Source organism: Eulemur rufifrons, chromosome 28 (assembly GCF_041146395.1).
Source record: "Eulemur rufifrons isolate Redbay chromosome 28, OSU_ERuf_1, whole genome shotgun sequence".
NCBI classification, from domain to species: Eukaryota; Metazoa; Chordata; class Mammalia; order Primates; family Lemuridae; genus Eulemur; species Eulemur rufifrons.
This window is the reverse complement of record NC_091010.1, coordinates 48,567,370-48,592,764: the sequence shown is the minus strand read 5'-3', so window position 1 is coordinate 48,592,764 and position 25,395 is coordinate 48,567,370. Positions and strand designations below refer to the sequence as shown.

Genomic DNA, 25,395 nt, shown 5'->3' with positions numbered 1-25,395 from the left:
GTTTGAATAGCTTGTTGATGTCTTGTTTTTTTTTTTTTGTTTTTTTTTTTAAAGCCTTGATAAATTTGCTGAAGTTCCTTATGTCAAATGAGACTGTTCTTTTGGCCAAACACAACATTTTTACATTAGCCCTTATGGTGAGTAACAAAACAAATATTTCTTTTTCTGAAGCTATACGATAAGGCAGAAATGGAAAGAAAAGCTCGTGGTCTGGGGACTATATTTTCCATTTGGATCAGAATCTCTAGACTGGTGATCCTCACTCTTATCTATGTCTTTGGCAAACCTGGGACTCTTTTTCCTTCATGAGAGTATTATTGTCTGGCAGGAGTGGGTATAGGTCAGATCTCTGTGTATAAATAGTGAGCCTTGGTCCCAGATGAGAAACTGTACTATGCAATCTACATGTTGATAAATAGCAAAGCCTCTAGAGGTATCCCAGCCAGATAAGTGATATATGGTTGTACCTGGTTTCTGAGGGACATTACAGATATCTGTTTATCTGGCTGGTTATTTGGGGTGGAAGGAAGCCATTGTGCCTTTTGACTTTCTTCTTAGGATATTATCTAGTATGTTTGTAAATGTTCAACAGTTGAGGGGAAAAGGTCCTGATTCCTAGCATTTGCTGATTTTCGTTGTATAACTGTACTTACCATGGCCAATTTCATGCTATCAGTGTGACATCAGAGTCATGCAGAATTGGGAAGAGATGTGCAGTAGCACACCATTATATGGTATTCCCACCACACAAATATAAGAGGTATAAATTAGGTAATGGTAAAAGTAGAAAATAACTAGGAAGTGATAAGTTTTGAGTATTTGTTACTTTCCTTTTAATATAATTTATTTAACTGTAAGTTTATATGAGTGAATTTTTAATAATGGCTATGTTTAACAACTAGCTTACAAAATTCCTAAAAATGTAATACTCAGCTCTTGCAAGCCAGTAAGAGCTGGCTACAGCATACCACTGATAATTTCTGATCTTCATAGCCCAGTGCCTGTATATGAATGTCTGCTTCTTTTTTAGATTGTGAACCTATTTAATATGTTTATCACATATGGTGACACATTCCTGCCAACCCCCAGCAGCTATGATGAACTTTACTATGAGATTATCCGCATGCACCAGAGCTTTGATAACCTCTACTCCATGGGTAAGCTGTCTTTTCTTTTTACTCCTCTCTTTCTATCAGCTGTCTGGTTTTTGGCATATAAGAGGAAAAGACTACACATGATTCTCCTCTAGTTGTTTGCTCTTGCATGGCACAGAAATATAGTAGTCTCCTCTTCTCAGGCAACAGAAAGGTATATGTGGGCCTTTTTGCCTTTAGGAACTCAGATTTCATCTCAGTGGAAAGCTGGTTAGCAGCCCTTTGTTGATATTTGTGAGGGAGGAAAAGGAGCCTTGTGGATTCAGTGAATGCCAGGGAGATGGGGGTGAAAGAGTGGGTGGGAACTGACAGCAGCAAATAGAAGAGCTTAGTTCCCAAAGGAACACTGTGTGATTTGAGAAACTACAGGATTTTAAGAAATCTTAGTGTACCTGTGTATTTTTAGTATAACTTACAAGTGGAAGTGGGCATTAGATAAAAATCCTTTTTGCAAACCTTTTAGTGATTGGCTTACTGAAAATTTACTCTGCAGCTGTAGTGAGTATAACTTATTTCTGAAAGAGGTCATGTGTCCCTGTAAGTTTGAGAAGGGGCCTAGTCAGTCCTACCTGGAATTTAAAAGGTAAGGAAAGATCTCTGTAGATTACACAGCATAGAAAGCCACTCAGTAGAACTATCTTATTAAAAAAAAAAAAACCCAACTTACTAGCTTTATTGAGGTATAATAGATAATAACCTATACATATTTAAAATATACAAATTTTGATAAATTTTGACATATGTACAACCATCACAATGATCAAGATAATGAACATATCTATCACCTCCCAAAAGTTTCCTTGTGTCTCTTTAGAATCCTTCTCTTGTGTCCCTCTCCCTACCTCCACCTCCCACGCCCCATCCTTGAGGAAGCACTGATATGCTTTCTGTCACTGTAGATTAGTTTGCTTCATCCCTTGTGATGGGACTATTTGTGAACATCCCAACCTGTGCTTGGGACTCATACATCGTGAAAAAAGTAGAAGGGATTTGGAACAAGTACCAGGAGAAAGAGGAGAAGCAAGCAGTGAAAAAGAAGGATTGCCTGAGAGGAAAATATTTTTTCCCCTTCAAGTGCGTGTTTCTCCAAGTTTTAACTCCCCTCTATAATCTGTCTGCTTTTGTTTAATTTGTAGAGCCCTCAGATAATTACTTTTCATATTTTATCCAGGGTTTTTTAGCTGTAATCAGCAGGATAGAGAGGCTTTAGTGGGCTTACTTTGCCATGCTGGAAGTGGAACCTCCCCTTCATTTTATTTATTTATTTACTTTTATTGAGGTAAAATATGCATTTATAATGTACCATCTTTACCATTTTTAAGTGTACAGTTCAGTGGTAATGAATACATTTATATTCTTTTTTTTCCCCCTTTATCCCTCCTCCCCCGTCCTTTTCCTGGCCTCTGGTCACCACCATCACCTTCATTTTTTTTAAAGATATTTTTGCTGAATATAAATCTTTCTTTCAGTACTTTAAAATGTCATTTTTGGCAGGGCATGGTGGCTCTACTAAAAATAGAAAAACTTAGCAGGGCATGGTGGTGAGCGCCTGTAGTCCCAGCTACTTGAGAGGCTTAGGCAGGAGGATCGCTTGAGCCCAGGAGTTTGAGGTTGCTGTGAGCTAGGCTGACACCATGGCACTCTAGCCGGGGCAACGGAGTGAGACTCTGTCTCAAAAAAAAAAAAAAAAGAAAGAAAATGGTTGAGAGAATTCTATAAGCCCTTATATTTTTCTCCAGGCTAAGGATGTTTGTAACAGAAGATTGGCATAGGCTTTGTTTGGTTAGTCTAAGAGTACTATTCTGAGATGTGTCTTCATTCCTCATAAAGGTGTTTTATACCAGGGATTTGACAGCTCTGTGTTCTTTCCTTCTTTACAGTCCTGAGGCTTTCTACCAATGCAGGCCAGTGGAAGGAAGCAGCTAGCAAGGTGACCCATGCGTTGGTTAATATCAGGTAAGGAGCGAGAATTTCTTTCTTTCAGAATTCCTTGGCTCTTCCCAAGGTTTATCATACCTTTCTAAGTAGAGTGCATTGAACACCACTATTTTAAGCTCTGGTATCTGTAGGAGTGGAAGAAATTGTTGTACTTGATCAAGAAAAGCAGGCATACATGAGACTTTTGTCATATTGAAATAGCTGAAAGTGCTGGCTGTTTTATGAATTTTCTACCAAGAGATGGTTGCAAACCCTTTTCAGGCATCTTAGTTGCCAAAGTGTTTTCTGTGTATGAGGTTTTTCATTCTTTTTTCTAAAGGATTTTTTCTGCTGTTCTCTGTGACTTCAGTGAATGATTCATGGGGATCTAGAACTTTGACATTTTACTTTATGTGGCTATTTCTATTTGTGGCAAACAGAGGCAAATGGAGTCCATGGTGCTAAGTCATTTTAGGTTCTTTATGAAACAGCAAGGCAATTACAGAGTGCCATATGTATTGGATGAAGTTTCATCAGACATGGAGTTGGTTCAGGTCTTGAGGAGTCACCACTCACCCACAGGAATGAGCTGTTAGTAAATGGAGAAGGGAAAGTACTTTCAGTGTTGTGAAACCTAAGTCTGACTTTTCTTCCAGTTCTTGTTCCCTTTGTGCCTATGATTTTTCATTTTCTCAGCAGTTATTAAATTGTTCTTGCAAACAATTGAAAAATTAACATTGAGTAAAAGAGGCAAACCCAACAGATGGGGAACTTGAGTTAGCTCCAGATGTAAGCCTTGCCAGACATTCCCAGTAATAGTAATGCACATTTACAACTTGGTGTAGATTCTAATGTATGACAGAGTTGTTTGTTTCTGTATCTTTCTTTTCTTTCTTGGTATTTAAAGGTAAAATGTCCTGTCCCTGCAGTGATTTACTACAGTGTTTGGCACATCTGGGAATAAAAGGAAAAGTGTGAAATGTGTGTGTTAGGAGGGCTGGGATGAGGGAGTATGGGGTGAAATGTGCTAACAAGATTGCAGTGAAGGTTGGTCTGCCTTACCTGTCTCCAGAGACATTTTGTAGCAAACACAGTTTTATAAATCTCACAAATAAATGCATGTCTACACCTAGAAAATAATACAGATACTGTGATGAAGCCTTATGATAAATGTGATTTTCTGTAAGAATCAAGAATTACAAACTGCCTTCTCCCAAATATCCCTTTGAGACCCAAGGGCAGTATGACAAATGTGGGTGTTTGAATGAAGCACCAGGTTCTGGGCTAGATATGAAGTGCATATGGGTGTAATTTATGTTGTGTTTATTTATTCATGTATTTACGTAGGCTTTCCAGGCAGCTTCTTTTCATCTGGGACCTGTTTCCTTGATCACATTCCTTAATGCTTGCTTTATCTCCTACTTTGTTACTTTTCCTTTTAGTGGTTTCTGGCTTGGCTGCTGTCCTTATTCTTCCCAAGGGCCATCAAGTAGCTGATTTAAGCTTTTGGCCTCTCCTTTTTCTAAACAGCCGAGAAAGAAATGGACTGATCCTTGAACAGATGCCTGTAACCATGTAACCTCATCCTTCCTTTGTATGACTCTGTCAGGTTCGTACTTCCATTTTCATTCCTCAGACTTCTCTGATGAACTTGCTACAGAGGATAATCATATCATTTTCACTGTTGCTAATGAATTAGATTCAGAGTATATGCTTAAAGTAACAAATACCCAGTCAGTTTTCTCAAGAGCTTACTAGAAAGATGTGTTTGAATGTCACTTACCACAATAAGGCCAGATTAGGGAAAAATACTCGTGATAATAAGCCTGCAAGAGTTTACCTTTTTTCCTTTCTGACATCTATTTTCACTTACTTAGTGCTAGATTTTGTGTTGCTCTTTTACATACTATTTTCTTTAAACTTTAAACTCTATAGAGTATATTATATACTTTTAAAAATATTCTTTTGTCCAATGAGGAAACTAAGTCTTAAAGATATTGTCAATTGTGGAAGGTCCCACAGTTGCTCCTTGGCAAAGCTGAGAATTAATCATAGGTCTTCTAAACTCCAAGTCCAGGACTTTTTCTTCAAAGCCGTAATGACTCCTTCTATAGAATTGCATTGAAGACCACCATGGAGGTAGACAGAAAACTCAGCATGATGTATTGAAAGGAGCTGGATATTTGAATTAGAAAAACTGGATTTTTAATTTTTGTCTCTACCTTGTATTATGTGACTTTGAGCAAGTTACTTAGCTTCTCTGGGCTTCCTTCCACCATCTATAAAATGGGGGTGATGGTGATATCAGCTATTTCACACGGTAGTGGTTGTGAGAATTATATGATGTAACGTAGATAAAAGCTCCTAGTAACCTATAAAATACTGGTTATTTCACTTAGCATAGTGTCTTCAAGGTTCACCCATGTTGTAGCATGTGTCAGAATTTCCTTCCTTTTTAGGCTGAATAGTATTCCTTCATACGTGTATAGCATATTTTGTTTATCCATTCATTGGCTGATGGACACTTGAGTTGCTTCCTCCTTTTGGTTATTGTAAATAATGCTGCTGTTGTGAACATGGGTATATAAATATCTGTTTGAGACCCTTCTTTTATTTCTTTGGGGAATATACCCAGAAGAGGAATTGCTGGATCATGTGGAAATTGTGTGTTTAATTTTGTGAGGAATTGCCGTGCTGTGTTTTAGGTTTAGCATTTTGAGCCTTCATTAGAGTGTTTCCTAAGTATGTCTTCATTTTTCTCTTCTCTAAAAGTTAAAATGTTACCTTAACCCTAAAAGATATTTTACTCTTCTTTATAGGTGGACCTTTGGATGAGAGTAGTCCAGGGAGTTTTCTTAGAGTCAGTATTCTCTTAGCAAGGGCAAAAAATGACATACCTGGAAATCTGCACTCCACTGAGCCGACAGTAATGAGTGCTGCCTTATGCTCCTTTGTGTTTCTCTGAGAGCTTGTGTTGTACATCCATGATGCTATTAACTTTGAGTGGTTTAGAAAACAAAAGCCTGTGTCAGAAAATCTGACCTTTGGGTTCCCCAGCGATACTGTGGGATATTTAACTATTGGCCACCACATTGATTATCAAGGACAGAGTATGTAAACGCTTAGCAGTAAAATTGTGATGATGTGCAACATTTACTTCTGCTGTTTATAAAGGTTATTTGTGCTGATCCCACACCTGGAAAGGATTTCTAAGGCAGAGTGAACAAACCACCTCTTAGCCACCTCCCCTGTAGTATGTTCTTTGATTGCCCTAGGAAGAGCTTGGGTTGCATGTGAAGTTTTCAGACACCTAACAGTTGAGAGACCTCCTAGACTGGTTTGCCAGTTGATGATGGCGAATTATGTCTTTGAGATGTCCCGGAATGCAGTACATCTAAAGACTACCCTAACATAGTATCTCCCCAGCAGATGAAAAGCAGCAGAAAGGCTATAGACCTTTCTGTTCTAAGCATACTTAATTTAGATTGTGACAGTGAAAATTAAAAGTACTTCCACATTCTTGGAGGCCTAAATTTGCTCAAGTGTCAGTCTTTTTGCTTTTCACTTGTCTTTCATGGCTTAGTCATGCTAGTTCTTTAATTGTCAAAGTTATTTGTGTTTAAACAATTTGTCTCTCTCTTCCTGTTTGATCCTTTAGTGAGATTCTTAAAATGCAGCTGCTCAGAAACTGCTATTTTTATTGGAACATTTGATATCTCCAACAAACAGGGCCCTGTGTTATTTCTTCCCCATAGGAGAATTGTTCTATTGCTTTGCCGTAAGAAAAATAAAATATACTGCTCCACCTTTAAGATTCTACTTGTCGATATAATTGTTGCTTCAGCTGCCTCCACAGATCTTATGGTCCACAAAGGAAGAATACTTTGAGGGGCCACGTGCAGGGCAGGAAGGAAAGCATTTGGGAATTTTTGCTTAGAGACTTGTATGCCAAATATTTCCTGCCACCACTTAGTGCTGATCCCAGTGAGTGAAGTCTTGTAGTTTAGGAAGATGTCTGCTGACTATTAACCTAATTTGTCAGAAGAGAGAAAGAAAAATATCAAACTAAAATCTGACTTTCATCTAACCAAACAACTTTCAAGGTAAGTAATTTGAGGCCCTTAATGTATCTCTTCAAGTTAACATCCTAATGCTTTTCACTTAATGAACATTTTATTAGCACCAAGTTCAAAATCCTATTCTCTGATTGCACACAAAAATAGTGGCTGAATCACTGCAAATAACCGTTTCTCCTGTTCTGTAATTTTCTTAAGGTAGATAATTTTTTTTTTTTTTTTTGAGACAGAATACCACTCTGTTGCCCAGGTTAGAGTGCCTTGGCATCAGCCTAGCTCACAGCAACCTCAAACTCCTGGGCTCAAGTGATCCTCCTGCCTCGACCTCCTGAGTAGCTGGGACTACAGGTCCACACCACCACGCCTGGCTAATTTTTTCTATTTTTAGTAGAGATGGGGTCTCGCTCTTGCTCAGACCTGGTCTCAAACTCCTGACCTCCAGCAATACCCCCATCTTGGCCTCAGTAGATGAAGTTTTAACTATGGTTAATGTATAAATTTTTTTCTTTATTTGGAATGCATTAAACTGAAGGTTAGCTTTTCTTCAAGAATGACTTTAATTAGCCAGGCATGGTGGTGCACACCTGTAGTCTCAGCTACTTGGGAGACTGAGGCAGGATTGCTTGAGCCCAGGAGTTTCAGGTTGCAGTGAGCAATGATGAGGCCACTGCACTCTAGCCCAGGCAACAGTGTAAGACCCTGTCTCAAAGAAAAAAGAAAAAAAACGAATGACTTTTTAGATGTTGCCATGGTTAGACACAAACCTGGGGTTTGGAATGAGAATTTAGTGCATGTCTTTGTAAGTCTCTTGATTAAATTCACCTAGTGAGTTTCTTATCTTGTTCACTCCATGGTCTTTTTGTTCCTTTGTTGAGTTGGTGCCCCCACTCACCCTTTCTACTTATGTGCTTACATAGCTGTTACACTCCTGCCTCCAAAAAAGGATGGGGGAGCTTTAAGTGTACACTGCTGGGGAGGCTAAGGAACAAAAATAGCTCTCAGCAGCCTCTAAATAAGGGGATTCATTGAGCATAACACCCTTTGGAATAGGCTGCGTATAGAATTCTGAATGTCGGAAAATAAGCCTTCAGACAGTAATCACTATTAATGGCAGCAAAGTTAGTGTTAGGATGGGAATGCGAGGTCTCAGCCAGCCAAAGTCTCCCCAGCTCCCCTTGCCCATGCACCTGTTTGGGTTACAATATTTGCCTCATAGCCATAATTCTCTTATCAAAATGGATACTGGCCGGGCGCGGTGGCTCACGCCTGTAATCCTAGCTCTCTGGGAGGCCGAGGTGGGCGGATCGTTTGACCTCAGGAGTTCGAGACCAGCCTGAGCAAGAGCGAGACCCCATCTCTACTAAAAATAGAAAGAATTATATGGACAGCTAAAAATATATATAGAAAAAATTAGCCAGGCATGGTGGTGCATGCCTGTAGTCCCAGCTACTCGGGAGGCTGAGACAGGAGGATCGCTTGAGCCCAGGAGTTTGAGGTTGCTGTGAGCTATGCTGACGCCACGGCACTCACTCTAGCCCGGGCAATAGAGTTAGACTCTGTCTCAAAAAAAAAAAAAAAGAAAGAAAAATGGATACTGATGAATTGAGAGAAGCAGCATTTTGATGTCCAGGCACTTCAGCTGAAGGATGTAACTTAGTCTAGTGAAAAGTAGATATGGACTAAAGTAATTAATGATAGAAGCAGAGCCATTGGGCTGATGACTCTTATTTGAATAGCAGGGAGCACATGAACATAACCTTCTATCCTAGTTGTCTGTTCTAGGGTGACAGGTAGACTCAGATTATCCCCTGAGTTAGAATTTATCAGTAATGACCTTTCTTCTGTTAATCAGACCCTGCTGATCTCCCATTAGAGAAAATGAAAAGCATTATGTAGATTAAAACAGAGCACCAAAATGAAGCTGGTGTAATATTGCTTACCCAATGACTGGGAGCATTACATGTTATTATAATAGTCGCTGTTCCTTAATATCTTAAGACTGCAGTTAGAATTGAAAAACCAAACACTGAATCCCATGTGGTTAATAATCTGTTTTGCCCAAGCTTGTTTTATGCTGCAAAGTGAAGTTTTGCATTAGGTCATAGCTGGGCTTGATGAACTGCAGTGCAGTTAAGAAGTCTTGGTTTAGGAGATTCAGATATTTGTAATTAAATGCCAAGACTTTTAGCTGGGGACTGCTGTGTTTTGGGTGAATGTAGCTTTAGCATATATAACCCTTCCTGAACTTATCCTGAAGTTTTCTTGGAGTCTTTTTCACACTTTGCCCTTTTTAAAAAAACTTGTGGTAAAATATGCATAACATAAAATTTACCATTTTAACAATTAATAAGTATACATTTTAGTGGCATTAAGTACATTCACATTATTATGCAACCATCACCACCATCCATCTCCAGAACTACTTCTTTTTCCTCACTCAGCTGAAACTCTGTACCCGTTAAATACTAACTGCTTATTCCCTCCTCCCCCCAGCTCCTGGCAATCATCATTCTATTATCTCTTTCTTTGAATTTCACTAATCTAGGAACTTTATTCATATATTTGTCCTTTGTGACTGGCTTATTTCACTTAATATAATGTCCTCAAGGTTCGTCCATGTTTTAACGTGTGTCAAAATTTCCTTTTTGAGGCTGAATAGCATTCCATTGTATGGATGTACCACATTTTATTGCTTCATTTTCATGGAGATGGACACTTGGGTTGCTTCCACCTTTTGGTTGTTGTGAATAATGCTGCTATGAACATGAGTGTATGTAAATCTCTTTGAGACTCTGCTTTCATTTCTTTTGGGTATGTAGAATAACTGCCAGACTGTTTCTCAAAGTGGCCGTACCATTTTACATTCCAATTTCTTCATGTTCTTGCCAACGCATGTTTTTAGTCTTTTTATAATGGTCATCCTAATGGGTGTGAAGTGGTATCTCATTGTGGTTTTAATTTCGTTTCTCTAATGACTAGAATGTTGAGCATCTTTTTATGTGCTTACTAGCTATTTGTATATCTTTTTTGAAGAAATGTCTGTTTAAGTCCTTTGCCCATTTTTAAATTAAGCTATTTTTTGTTGTTGTTGAGTTTTAGGAGTTCTTTATATATTCTGGATATTAATCCCTTATCAGATATTTGTTTCGCAAATATTTTCCCCCATTCCATGGGTTGCCTTTCATTTTGTTGGTAGTGTTATTTGATGCATGGAAGTTTTTAATTTGGGTGAAATCCAACTTACCTATTTTTTCTTTTGTTGCCCGTGCTTTTGGTGTCATATCCAAGAAGTCATTGCCAAATGCAATGTCATAAAGCTTTCCCACTATGTTTTCTTCTAAGAGTTTTATAATTTCAGCTCTTATGTTTAAATCTTTGATCCTTTTTTTTTTTTTTAATGAAACAGGTCTTGCTATGTTGCCCAGGGTGATCTCAAACTCCTAGACTCAAGTGATCTTCCCACCTCAGCCTCCTGAGTAGCAGGGGTTACAGGCTTATGCCACTGCACCTGCTTCCTTTGATCCATTTTGAGTGAATTTTTATAATACATATGGTATAAAGTAAGGGTCCAACTTCATTTTCTTGCATGTGTATATCCAGTTTCTCCAATACTCACTTTCCTTTTCTGAGATAACCAAGACTCAGATTTCTTAACTTGAATCAGGCTGAATTTGGAACTTAACTGATAAGGGGCAGAAATGGAACCGCTCCACATTTTTTCCTATATATCCTCATTCCTTTTTGTTTTTTAGGTTGCTCATTCCTCTGCTGTTTAAGAGGTAGCATAACATAATGGTTAAGAGTAGGGACTTTAGACTCAGATTGTCTGAGTTTGAGTCCCAGCCCTAACATTATTTTGGGCAAGTTATTTAACCACTCTTTAAGTTTTCTGAGCTCTAAAGTGAGAATAATACGACCCTGTGTCATTGCAGAGATTATTAAATAACAATATGTGTAAAGCTCTTAGAATAGTGGCTGACACATAGTCAGTGCTATATAAATGTTTATTATTGTTATCTTTAAAAATATTACTGTCCTGATTGTACAAGTCTTTGGAGGGGGATGTCTTAACAGCCTTAGTCATGGGAACTCATTCTAGATGACCAAGCCCCTTCCATACCCAACTTTGTTCAATCCCTTGTCCCTGCTTATATGGACTTAGTAGGGACCAGAGATACAAAATTATGTTATTTGCAAGCTGACCTTGGGGGCAGAACTGAACTTAGGCTATCAGTCTGTGCTTTGGCATCGTTAATGGGAAAATAGTTTGGGTGAGGAGAGTTTGTGTTTTCCATCACTTTCAGTCATTTGAAGAGACGTTTGACCATGCAACCTTGGCTTTATTATTTTCAGGTAAGTAGTGTGTCTTTTTGCTGTCATTGTGGTAAAAGAATGTGTCCCAAATGAATATGCATTTAGTTGAGAGGATACTAACCAATGTGTTCTTATCTCTGGTTGGAGGAATTATAGGTGGTTTAAAATTTTCTTCCTTATATTTTAATTTATTAAAAACATTTAGCTGTAGATTTTTTTGTAGATTCCCTTTATCAGCTTGAGGAAGTTTCTAGTTTATTGAGTGTTTTTGTCATGAAAGACTGTTGGATTTTGTCAAGTGCTTTTTCTGCATCTATTGAGATGATTGTGTGACTTTTATATTTTATTCTGTTGATACAGTTTACTATATTAATTGATTTTCAGATATTAAATGAACCTTGCATTCCTGGGATAAATCCTATTTAGTGTGTATAATTCTTTTTATATGTTGCTGGATTCAGTTTGCTAATATGGGTTGAGCATATCAAATCCAAAATCTGAAATGCTCCAAAATCTAAACTGAGCACTGACATGATGTTCAAAGGAAATGCTCATTGGAGCATTATGGATTTCCAATTCCTGGATTAGGGATGTTCAACTGCAAGTATAATACAAATATCCCAAATCCAAGATCTGAAACATTTTTGGCCCCAACATTTTAGATAAGGGATACTTAACCTGTGGGGTTTTTTAAATTATATTTTTTATACTGATATTCTATTTTTTTTACTTTTACTTTTAATTTTATTTTATTTTCTTAGAGACAGGGTTCTTACTATGTTGCCCAGGCTAGACTCGAACTCCTGGGCTTAAGCCATCCTCCCAAGTAGCTGGGACTATAGGCATACCCCACCACACCCAGCTCAACCTGTTTTGTTGGTGTCCATATTCAGTATCTATAGACCAAGGAGATATTAGTATGTAGTTTTCTTTTCTTGTAATGTCTCAGTCTGGTTTTGGTATCAAGATAATACTGGTCTCATAGAATGAGTTGGAAACTATTCTCTTCTGTTTTTTGGAAGAGCTTATGAGATATTGGTATTAGTTCTTATTTAAATGTTTGGTAGAATTCACCAATGAAGCCATCAGGGGCTGGGCTTTTTTCTATGAGTAGTTTCTTTTTTTTTTTTTTTTTATTAATAATTCAGTCTCTTGTTACAGGTCTTCAGATTATATGTATGTATGTATATATGTGTTAATGAATGAATGAGATGGTTTCTCTCTGTGTTATCCAGACTGGACTCCAATTCCTGGGCTCAAGCAATCCTCCTGCCTCACTCAGCCTCCTGAGTAGCTGGAACTACAGACACGTGCCACCACACTCAGCTTATTCAGATTGCTTCCTTTTTTTTTTGAGACAGAGTCTTGCTGTGTTGTCTGGACTAGAATGCAGTGGTGTCATAGCTCACTGCAACCTCAAACTCCTGGGCTCAAGTGATCCTCTTGCCCCAGCCTCCTGAGTAGCCAGGACTACAGGCATGCACCAACCACCACACCTGGCTAATTTTTTTTTCTATTTTTGGTAGAGATGGGGTCTTGCTCTTGCTCAGGCTGGTCTTGAGCTCCTGAGCTCAAGTGATGCTCCCTGCTCTGCCTCCTAGAGTGCAAGGGTTACAGGCGTGAGCCACCACGCCCAGCCCATGTCTTCTATTTCTTTGTTGATCTTCTGTCTACTTGTTCTATTAAAAATGAGGCATAGAAATATCCAATTATTAGGCTGGGCGCGATGGCTCACGCCTGTAATCCTAGCACTCTGGGAGGCTTAGGCGGGCAGATTGTTTGAGCTCAGGAGTTCGAGACTGGCCTGAGCAAGAGCAAGACCCTGTCTCTACTGAAAATAGAAAGAAATTATATAGACAGCTAAAAATATATATAAAAAAATTAGCCGGGCATGATGATGCATGCCTGTAGTCCCAGCTACTCAGGAGGCTGAGGCAGGAGGATTGCCTGAGCCCAAGAGTTTGAGGTTGCTGTGAGCTAGGCTGACAACACGGCACTCTAACCCCGGCAACAGAGTGAGACTCTGTCTCAAAAAAAAAAAAAAAGAAAAAGAAAAGAAAAGAAATATCCAATTATTATTGTAGAATTGTCTCTGCCTTCAATTCTGTCATGATATATCTTTTTCCATTCTTTTACTTTCAGTCTATTTGTATCTTTGAATCTAAAAATGTATCTACAGTAGGTAGTTGGATCTTGATGTCTTTATCCAGTTTGACAGTCTCTGCCTTTTGATTGTTTATTCCATTTACATTTAATGTTACTATTGGCATAGTTGGATTTATGTCTGTCACTACCTTTCTTTTTTTGTATATGTTTCATGTCTTTTTATTCCGATGTTCCTTCTTTACTGCTTTCTTTTGCATTAAGTGAACATTTTCTAATGTGACATTTTCATTTCTTTAATGATTTATTTTACTTTTTTTTTAGTCATTTCTTTAGTGGTTGCTCTAGGGCTTACCACATGCATCTTAATTTCTGAGAATCAGCTTCAATTTATACTAACTTAATTGCAGTGAAATATAGAAACGTTACTCCTATGTAGTTCTAAGTAGCATACACATGCAACACCCACTTCAGTAAACTTTATTTGCAAAGGAAACACACTAAAAAAGGAGGAATTCCATATATTTTTGAGTAAGTGAGGGCACATTAGAAAGAGGACTCTAATTTTGTCCACTTTATCATTTCTGGAACTAGGACTAGATGATAATGGGGAAAAAGTCCATATTTAGATTTTAGATACATTTCTTTTGTGGGAGATTTTCTCACATGTAGGTGTTAAACACAGCATTTTAGATCCTGCTCTATTCCTTGGGGAGTTAATAGCCCACAGCTATTTTTTTCTTGTACTCAAAATGTGAACAATCAGAGCTCATTGGCTCTTGATGCCTGCATATTGAACTTTATAACAAAGAGTATAGGTACAAAAGTAACAGGACTAATTGGGCAACAATTATTTTGGGGGTATATAATTTTGAGAGAAGTACACAATACTTTGATGTGGAGTGGATGAAGGAATTGTTAGTTTTGTTATGTCTGGAGTCAGTTTTGGTTTGTGGAAGATATTCTTGTCCTGTTCCCTGTCTTTTGCATCTCATTTTCTCCCAGTAAGGTAGGAGCTACTGATTGTGGCTTGTTTTCATTGGCTCAGATAAGGGACTATTTCTGGAATATTGCTCCTAGGAGAAAAGGAGTCAACCTTGAGCTCACCCCTCTGCCCTGAATCAAACTACTGGACTGTGAAATAGAAGAATCTCTTTAGTAGGTTCCAGGTGCATGCTCTGAGCTTGTCAGTTGAAGCCTTTTGGGTGTGGGGTCTCACCCTTTGTAAAAGGTTTTATAAGAATTTGAGGAGTGAACTTGAGGAACTTTATAAGAGCATTTTGTTTGTGAATTAGTTGGGAGAGATCGTGTATATATATATGTGGTGACCTTACTTTGAATGTTGTTTTAGCAAACAATTAGATGTTATTTTTGCTTGTTGGTTATGCTGATATTTTCTTCCTTTTTTTTTTTTTGTTTGAGACAGAGTATTACTCTGTTGCTTGAGCTAGAGTGCAGTGGTATCATAACTCACTGCAACCTAAAATTCCTGGGCTCAAGGAATCCTCCTGCTTCAGCCTCCTGGCTAATTTTTCTATTCATTTTATCTTGCTTAATAAATTATGCCAAATACTTACTTGAGCCTTTTGGAGATGGCTGGAAGAGACTGCCTTTGTGACTAAGACAGTGATAATGGAGTGGCTGCTTCCTTGTGACTAGAGTTAACTAAGAGTATGGGCCTTGAGGTAAACTGAAAGGGCTATATTCTGAGCAGATAGTTGCAGATGAAATTGTCTAGAACACTGGAGGAGAAATGGATGATTGGCAATTTGCTCCAGAATGTTTTAGCCCTTAGTCCCAGATGCGTGAGTAAATGGCCCCCACATGGCAGGAGAGCAAATTTTCTCCTTTCTCTTTAGGTTCACAGTCTCACACTATTTTTTATTTCTGTAAATATGTATTTATACAGCAAAGGCCTCTGGTTTGCACTTGTTCCATTAGTAATTGATTGGCTCTCCTACCTATAATTTTATATTATGATAAATTAACTTTAGTTTTTCGGCTGAGCACAGTGGCTCACACCTGTAATCCTAGCATTCTGGGAGGCTGAGGTGGGAGGAGAGCTTGAGCTCAGGAGTTCGAGATCGAGACCAGCCTGAGCAAGAGTGAGACCCTGTCTCTACTAAAAATATAAAAATATTAGCCGTGTGTTGTGTCTTGTGCCTGTAGTCCCAGCTACTCGAGAGGCTGAAGCAGGAGGATCCCTTGAGCCCAGGAGTTTGAGGTCGCTGTGAGCTAGGCTGATGCCACGGCACTCTACTTAAAGCAACAAAGTAAGAGTCTGTCTCAAACAAAACAACACAAAACAAAATAAAGAAAAAAAAATATTTTTTAAACTTTGACTTTTTGTGGGTATCTGAGATGAGTTATTTGACATATTTTTTTTTCTGCTGATCTTTTAATAAGCAGGACCTACCATATGCTATTTCCAGTTTCTTTGGGAAAGCATCAAAATTCTGAGAAGAGATAGATTGGGAGGAGGAAAAAGAGTGGATGAGAGGCAGTGTGGGGAGTTTGTGGGAGATAGATTTGGGATCCTTTCTTTAGAAGTCTATAGATTAGGCCCGGCATGGTGGCTCACACCTGTAATCCTAGCACTAGCACTCTGGGAGGCTGAGGCGGGAGGATCGCTCGAGGTCAGGAGTTCAAGACCAGCCTGAGCAAGAGCGAGACCCCCGTCTCTACTAAAAAATAGAAAGAAATTAACTGGACAACTAAAGATATGTAGAAAAAATTAGCCGGGCATGGTGGCGCATGCCTGTAGTCCCAGCTACTCAGGAGGCTGAGGCAGGAGGATCGCTTGAGCCCAGGAGTTTGAGGTTGCTATGAGCTAGGCTGACGTCATGGCACTCTAGTCCGGGCAACAGAGCGAGACTCTGTCTCAAAAAAAAAAAAAAAAAAAAAAAGAAGTCTATAGATTAAGGGACATTTCTTTTATTTCTTTCACTGTTTCCTTATGTTTGCAGCTATTTCTAAATGCTAGAAATTGAGAACCATCAATGCAGTCAAGGTGACCTAGAATTGCTGCTCTGTCTTAATAAGTCAGGAAGAAAGGTATTTCCAATTGACTCATTATATAATGGAATCATAGGAGTGGGAAGGGCCTAGAGTGTATATGGGACCAAGCCCTATCATTCCTGGGGTTTTGCTCTTTCCCAGCCAGCTCTTGCTAGCCTCTGGCTCTCTAGAGATGAGCTGCGTTTGCTGGCACAACTATCCCTGGTCCTTTATGGTTGTACCAGTCCCTAATTATTATTGATCCCAAAGTAAGAAAAAAATTTTTTGTTTTCAACTGAGAAAAGGTTTATTTTTTTCCCAAAGGAACTCTCGTTATGAAATGTAGACATTTAATAATGGCTTAGTTTATAGAAGACTGGTTTCTAACTATAACTTATATAAAGTATAGCTACAAAGGGGATAAATAGGCATAGTTTAGGCCCCTAATTCCTTTCCCTTTTCCATCCTACATTTAAGGTTCTTTTTATAAACTGTGGGCAGTTGTTCATCTTATCCTTTATTTTTCCTTCTCCATTTATATATTTCCCAAGAGTAAAGCTGGAACTCTGGTCACGTAACCCAGATATTTTAACCGTGTTGAACAGTAGATTGTTAATATGCTAATGAGAGGAAGAAGCCATTACTATTGAGTAGCCAAATATTATCCTATCAGCAAACCCAAACAGACTTCTCTTCAGCAGATGAAACTTTGGTTTCTTTGGATTATTGTGACCAGTATGAGAAGTGTTCTTGGATCCATAAACACTTAATCACTCTAAATTCTTAGGTTTATACAACAATGGCTAAGGTACCAGACCTCCTCTTTTCTATTGGACTTTGTACTTGCAAGTTAGCAATGCCTGGATCACAGAACCTTAAAACCTGAAAAGAACCTGAGAGGTCATCTATCCCATCTCCTTCCTGAAGCATAAATGTCATATGTTGGGGATATATTCAGCTTCTGCTTGAGTGACATAGTGATTAATACTATAGGCTCCGGACTATTCAGTTTTTTAAATGATGAGAATCTCTTATTTATGTTGTAACCCATTTGTCTTCTAAATGTTAACTTCTTCAAAGGGCTAACATGTATACTACTATGGTACATTCTTTCTTGCCTCAATTGTTCTTAATATGGCATGGTTTCAAAATCTCTAACATGCTGTGATTGTCCTTTGGACATAGTCTAACTTGTTAATTTATCTCCTAAAGTATGGTGTTAGGGTGTGCCTTGTACCAAATAACCATTCAGTAAATGCTTACTAGATTGAATGACACCTAGACTTGGCTCTAGATATGTAGCTCAGATTACAAAGAGACTGTTAGTGCCCATGATATGGACATATTTTATTTGCAGCCTCCAATTGCATTATTACTAGTATTTTTTTTTTTTAAGACAGTGTCTCACTCTGTTGCTGGTGCAGTGACATCATCATAACTCACTGTAACCTCAAACTCTTGGGCTCAAGTGATCCTCCTGCCTAAGGCTCCCAAGTAGCTGGGACTACAGGTGTGTGCCACCATGCCTGGCTAATTTTTCTATTTTTTTTTTTTTTTTTGTGGAGATGGGATTTTGCTCTTGTTCAGGTGATCTCGAACTCCTGGCCTCAAGCAGTCCTCCTGCCTGGGCCTCCCACAGTGCTAGGATTATAGATGTGAGCCAGCTCCCCTAGCCTGCATTGTATTATGAGCAGCTGAATTACATTATCAGTACATAGCAAACTGGCATCCCACTAAAACCTTCAAATCTACTTAAAGTAACCTGCTCTCAAGCCAGCTCTCTTCTGTCCTGTACTTTTTCAGTTGGAAGGGGTATTTTGCTTTGTTTTGGTTTATGGTGCTGAGTTTTTTAATCTTATTTTAATGCTGCCTGTTCATTACAGAGAAAATTTTAAAAATACAGAGAAGTACAAAGAACAAAGTAAAGTAAAATCATCTAAAATCTCACCCTTCAAGCCAGACATGGTGGCTCATGCCTGTAATCTTAGTACTCTGGGAGAGTGAGGCGGGTGGATTCTTGAGCTCAGGAGTTTGAGACCAGCCTGAGCAAAAGCAAGACCCTGTCTCTACTAAAAATAGAAAAATTAGTTGTCCTTGCATGCACCTGTAATCCCAGCTTCTCAGGAGGCTGAGGCAGGAGGATCACTTGAGCCCAGGAGTTTGAGTCTGCAATCAGATATGATGACACCATTGTACTCTAGCCTGGGTGACAGAGCAAGACTCTGTCTCAAAAAAATAAATAAATAAATAAATAAAATCTCACTCTTCAAGATAGCTACTGTTACTATTTTGGTGAATCTCCTTCTGAACATTTACAGTTGATTTTTTCTTTTTAAACTAACCTATATGCAGCTCTTTATCCTTGCTAAATGTATCTTGTTGGTTTCAAGTCATCATTCTAGCTTATCAGGGTATTTTTTGAATCCTGATTATGTCATTCTATGTATTGGTTATCTTTTGCAGCATTATATCATCAGCACATTTGGTAAATATGCCTTCTAAATCTTTGTCCAGATGCTTTGATCTATTCCTGACTCTGCTACTGATTTGGTGGGTGATTTGGGACTAATCTTTCCCCTTTCTGGGCTTTGCCTTGCTGCTTTTCATAAAATGGCTTTGAAGACTGAAAAAATTCTTTAAGAATCAACTGCAAAGCTCTTTGTGAAGAATAAATTTGTGGGTGGGGAATCATTAGGGCCAGACTGGAAAAAAAATAAGATTCTTTTATGGAAAAATCAGGGACAACAACCTTCATAGGGTGGTACAAATCTTCCTCTAGCCGTCTACTCTCCCCAAATCCCAGCAAATAGATTCACCAGTTTAAGAATTAATAATTTTTTCAAAAAGGGTATAGTGGCTGACACCTGTAATACAAGCACTTTGGGAGGCCAAGGTGGGAGGATTGCTTGAGGCCAGGAGATTTCTAGGAGATGGACACGTTTGACGCTCTGACTCGGCGGGGGAGCAAGGGCAATATACATAACCTAAACTTTTGTACCCCCACAATATGCTGAAATAAGAATAAAAAAAAAAATAAATATAGGCAACAGAAAAAAAAAAAAAGAGTTCAAGATCAGCCTGGGAAACATAGTGAGACCCCCATCTCTACAAAAACTTTAAAAATTAGCTGGGCGTTGTGGCACATGCCTGTAGTCCCAGCTACTCAAGAGGCTTATATGGGAGGATTGCTTGAGCTCAGGAATTCAAGGCTGTAGTGAGCTATGTTCATGCCACTGCACTCCAGCCTGAGTGACAGAGTGAGCCCCTGTCTCCAAAAATAAGTAAATAAATAACAATTTCTTGAAAACATTGTAGCAAGCATTAGTTCTTACATTGAGAAATTAGAGAGAATGTACAGGTAAAGGGCAGTAAAAAGATAGTTTTAGAATGATGGTGAGAGAGCTTTACTGAGAAAGAAGATGCTCTTCACTGTTTTCTCTGTTAAGTAGTAGTAAGCTTAGTGGTCACAATAAATGTTCTTCTGACTTGGGATCCTTTTGGAGGGAGAAGTATGAAAATCACTGCTACTTGCTAGTTCTCCGCTAAACAAATCTTGCTGTGTGCATTTCATTCCCTGCATTCTTAAAGAAGGTATGTGATAATCTGAAACTGAAACTGAGGCAGGGTTTTAAGCAGGCAATTAATGACATGCTAAGAATTTTTACCTTCAGTGGATTAATTGTTAAATGAATTGTGTCTGCATGTTATTGTCATTTTACTGTGATATCAGCTTAATTATAAATATGGTGTTACATAGTGGAAGGCAATAATAAACAGAATTACGCACTCAGTGATCAGACTTAAGGAATTTCTAACTCTGAGGAAAGATTTTCTTCTTAAACTGTCTCTTGCTATTCTTTTTATGTAGGTTTTGATTAATTTTACTTCAATTATACATTTCTCTCTGGAGCCCAGATGTTGTTCATGCTTTAGCAAAGTGGGCTTCTATTGTAAGAGGTTTAATGAGATTTTTTTGTTCTAATAGGTTTCTGTATAATTTCTTTTAAAACCAGTAACATGTGAGCGGGATGTCAAACATGGGATGTACTAGTGCATTTTCACTACCCTATGTATGAAAGAACATTAATTTCTCTCTCATTAGATACCATTTTCATATGATAAAAATTTTTAATTTCAAGGAAGTTCCAGAGACAGTTGGTTCTCAGTGGTCTCTCCTAACATGCATTCATCTCGGTAACACATCTGAAAAGGCAGCAGGAGTAGCCATCCGTGGTTGGATCTCATTCTGAGTGGCAGAGGGCAGAAGATTTCTGACCAGAGTTTTGACTGAACCTCATCTTTCTCGTGAGATAATTTATTAGATGGCATTTAAATAGGGACGGATTAAAATCTGTTCCTTTTGCCCATTTAATCTGAACTGATTTTCTAATTATGTAAAAAAAAGTAACTATTTGATAAATTTTAAAGAGTATTCATGAATATGTATAATAAAGCTTGATCATAAAATGAACATATAGGAACCCCTTACCTTAAGAAATAGAATGTTCGGGCAGATCATTTGAGCTCAGGAGTTCGAGATAAGCCTGAGCAAGAGCGAGACCCCATGTCTACTAAAAAAAAAAAAAAAAAATAGAAAGAAATGATCTGGACAGCTAAAAAAAAAAAAAAAATATATATATATATATATATATATGTATGTATGTATAAATTAGCTGAGCATGGTGGCGCATGCCTGTAGTCCCAGCTACTCAGGAGGCTGAGGCAGCAGGATTGCTTGAGCCCAGGAGTTTGAGGTTGCTATGAGCTGGGCAGATGCCACGGCATGCTAGCCCAGGCAACAGAGTGCTGTCTCAAAAAAAGAAAAGAAAGAAATAGAATATTACCAATTCACTGAAATTCAATCTTTCTTTTTAATTGAAATATTTATATATGGCAAAATGTGCAAAATCTTAGGTATATAACTGAACAGCTTTTTAAATTGATACATAATTTTTGTACGTATTTATAGGGTACATGTGATACTTGGTTACATGCATAGACTGTATAATGATCAAATCAGAAGTCCTCTCCTAGTTATTTTGATATATACAATACATTGTTGATTGTAGTCACCCTACTCTGCTATCAAATATTAGGACTTATTTCTTCTATTTAACTGTATGTTTGTACTCATTAACCAACCTCTCTTTATCCTCTCTCACACACACACAAACACACCTTTCCCAGCCTCTGGTGTCTATCATTTTACTCTCTACCTCCATGAGATCAATTTTTTTAGATCCCACGTATAATTGAGAACACATATTTGTCTTTCTGTACCTGGCTTATTTCCCATAACATAATGACCTTCAGTTCCATTCATGTTGCTGCAAATGACAGGATTTTCTTCTTTTTTATGGCTGAATAGCATTCCATTGTGTATATGTGTACCACATTTTCTTTATGCATTCATCCATTGACGGACACTTAGGTTGATTCCATATCTTTGCTATTGTGAATAATGCTGCAATAAACATGGAATACAGATATCCCTGTGGTACAAAGATTTGTTTCCCTTTGTACAAATACCTAGTAGTAGGATTCTGAACAGCTCTTTACAAATGTATACCATCTGTGTAAGTCACCATTCAGATAAAAACATAGAACATGTCTATCACTCCAGAAAGTTCCCTCGTGACCCTTCTTTTCCAGTGAGTAGCCTCTTTCTCCACAACTATGCGTTTTCCTGACTTCTCTCACAATAAATTAGTTTTGTGTATGCTTGAGCTTCATATAAACAGAATTATATAGTATGTCCTCTTTTGTGTCTGGCTTCTTTCACTCAATATAAGGTTTTTGAGATTCATCAACTTTTTGGTATATACAAGTAGTTCATTCTTTTTTTTTTTTTTCTTTATTTGAGACAGAGTCTCACTCTGTTGCCCAAGCTAGAGTGAGTGCCGTGGCTTCAGCCTAGCTCACAGCAACCTCAAACTCCTGAGCTCAAGCGATCCTCCTGTCTCAGCCTCCCGAGTAGCTGGGACTACAGGCATGCACCACCATGCCCGGCTAATTTTTTCTATATATATTTTTAGCTGTCCATATAATTTCTTTCTATTTTTAGTAGAGATGGGGTCTCGCTCTTGCTCAGGCTGGTCTCGAACTCCTGAGCTCAAACGATCCGCCCACCTCGGCCTCCCAGAGTGCTAGGATTACAGGCGTGAGCCACCGCGCCCGGCCAGTAGTTCATTCTTAAAATAAGTTTCAAGGTTTTTAATTGTGGTAAGAAACATATGACTTAAAATTTACCATCTTAACCATTTTTAAGCATATATTAATAGTTCAGTACTGTTAAGTATATTCACATTGTGGTACAGTAGATCTCTAGAACTTTTTCATCTTGCAAAACTGAAACTGTACCCATTAAACACCTCCCCATTTCCCCCTCCCTTCAGCCAACCACCATTCTACTTTGGTACTCTATTAATTTGATTGTTTTAGACATTGCATATAAGTGGAATCATACAGTATTTATCTTTCTGTGACTGGCTTATTTCACGTAACATAATATCTTCAAGGTTCACCTATGTTGTAGCATGTGTCAGAATTTCCTTCGGTTTTTTTTTTTTTTTTTTTTGAGACAGAGTCTCACTCTGTTGCCCAGGCTAGAGTGAGTGCCGTGGCGTCAGCCTAGCTCACAGCAACCTCAAACTCCTGAGCTCAAGCGATCCTCCTGTCTCAGCCTCCCGAGTAGCTGGGACTACAGGCATGCGCCACCATGCCCGGCTAATTTTTTCTATATATATTTTTAGCTGTCCATATAATTTCTTTCTATTTTTAGTAGAGGTGGGGTCTCGCTCTTGCTCAGGCTGGTCTCGAACTCCTGAGCTCAAACGATCCGCCCACCTCGGCCTCCCAGAGTGCTAGGATTACAGGCGTGAGCCACCGCGCTCGGCCCTTCGTTTTTAAGGTTGAAAAATGTTCCATTGTATGTATGTACCACATTTTGTTTATTCATCTGTTGAAGGATAATTGGGTTGCTTCCATCTTTTGGCTATTGTGAATACTCCTGTGAACATGGGTGCACAAGTATCTAATAGTTGATTCCTTTTTATTGCTACGTGGTATTTTATTATCACATAAATATACCACAGTTTGTTCACCCTATTTATTTTTCGGTTGGATTCTTGAAGCTTCTGCTCTCACCTGTCATCTTCTCTGCCTCTTTCTCTCTCTGTCTCTCTCTCTCTCTCTCTCTCTCTTCTTTTCCTCCCTGGGCTTGTCCCCTTCACTGGTCCACTCATCACCAGCAGAATAAAATTTAAGGTCTGTAGTATGGCCTACATTTCCATTCTTAATCTGCTTTCTAGCTTCTCTGTCCTTAACTGTCTCCTCGCTGCAGCTGTGTCAGACCACCTGGAGCTCTGTAGCTAAACCAGAGATACTTGTAGTTCTCTGGACAAACTGTTCTGTACTCCTGGCTCTTTGCATACATCATTTCTCCCTGTCTAGGGTATCCTTCTGCAACTTGTCAGCCTGCCTCCTGAAATAGTACGTTTAGAACATCACCTCATCCTTAGAGCCAGCCTTGGCCATACTACAGTAGTAACTGTTTACTTATCTGTGGTCTTCTTTACCAGACTGTGATCTCTTTGAAGGCAGTCAGCATCCATATCTTACTGATCTAAGTAACAGTGACTATTTGTTGAACATAGATCAACAAACATAGAGTCCCTCTCTCTTAGGCAAGTGGAGGTTTAGGATACTGGATGGGCTTGATCTGGGGAGGGCTGAGAGTAATGGTACTTCAGTTTTGGGGCTGCTGGAGGGAGCCAATAAAGGCAATTCAGAGACAGCAATTCAGAGAAATACGGAACAAAAATGCCAGGCAGACTCTCCAAAAGAGAAATGAACTGAAGGGCCAAGCAGAGTAGAAGCCACTGGTAGAAGCCAGGCATACTAGAACAAAAGGGTTTGAAGCAAAAGATAAGGATTAAAATCTAGAGGAAAATGCCCTGGGACAAATAGGATATCTGCAATAGCTTTTTTCAGATTGTGAGCACAGACAAGGTGAAGTGTGAAAAGCACAGTTTTCCCCGTATTGCTTAATAAGTATTGAATAGGATCCAGTTTCATAGGATCCAGCAGTGGAAGTCAAGCAGGTCAGTTAAAAGAAAACCCATTTGGCTGAAGTCAACAGAGGACTGGGACTCTGCCAGGTGCTTCAATCTACAGGGTTATGCTAAAAAGAAGATCAAAGCCCTTTAAGATCAGTACAGAGAGAGAAAAAAATCAGCAAAAGATGAGAATATTAAAGGCTTATAAGTACCGTGAGCTTCCTTGGCAAAGAAAGGGCTGTTATTCTAGTCTCAAATATAGCCAATCAGAGAAGGTAGCTTGAAACATGGAGATATGAAGATAGCCTCTTGTACCTTCTTAGCTGATACGTGTCACTATGTCTTTGAATGAGACCATTAAAAAAAATCACCTGTTGGTGTTCTTCAAACTGATGAGGCTATTGGGGCTCAGGGAAAATGGATCATTGTTTAAGACTGGAAGGAAGGGAGGTAGGGAAAGAAGGAATTTCTTTGAGTTATATCTCATTGCATACCAAGCTCTCTGCACCTGGAACTCCTCTCAGGAGGCAGAGGGGAATCACCCCCTTGGGCCTCTCTGTTGTCCCTCCCTCCAGGGAAGCCTGGAGCACCTGAGGATAAGCAATGGCCTGGGGACAGGCACTGGATCCCACTCAGGCACCCAGGAAGGGGCAGCCTCTTAAACTTGTGGAAACTGCCTCTAATAGATGGCTGCTGCTTCTCTGAACACAATCAAGACACCAAAAAACCCAAACAAATAACAAACCCAACTCACTGCATTGATATGCTCCCCTCCCC

At 38.8% G+C, this 25,395-nt stretch overlaps 1 protein-coding gene across 3 annotated transcripts in view; it reads left to right on the top strand.

Moving 5' to 3' along the window:
- ARMH3 (armadillo like helical domain containing 3) overlaps window positions 1-25,395 on the top strand; it is a 156,404-nt gene that overhangs the window by 75,189 nt on the left and 55,820 nt on the right. For all 3 annotated transcript variants that reach the window (XM_069461159.1, XM_069461158.1, XM_069461160.1), the window contains 3 exons: window positions 55-137; window positions 1,031-1,157; window positions 3,035-3,110. In XM_069461159.1, the coding sequence (XP_069317260.1) occupies window positions 55-137; window positions 1,031-1,157; window positions 3,035-3,110 (286 nt within the window). The remainder of the gene's footprint in view (window positions 1-54; window positions 138-1,030; window positions 1,158-3,034; window positions 3,111-25,395) is intronic.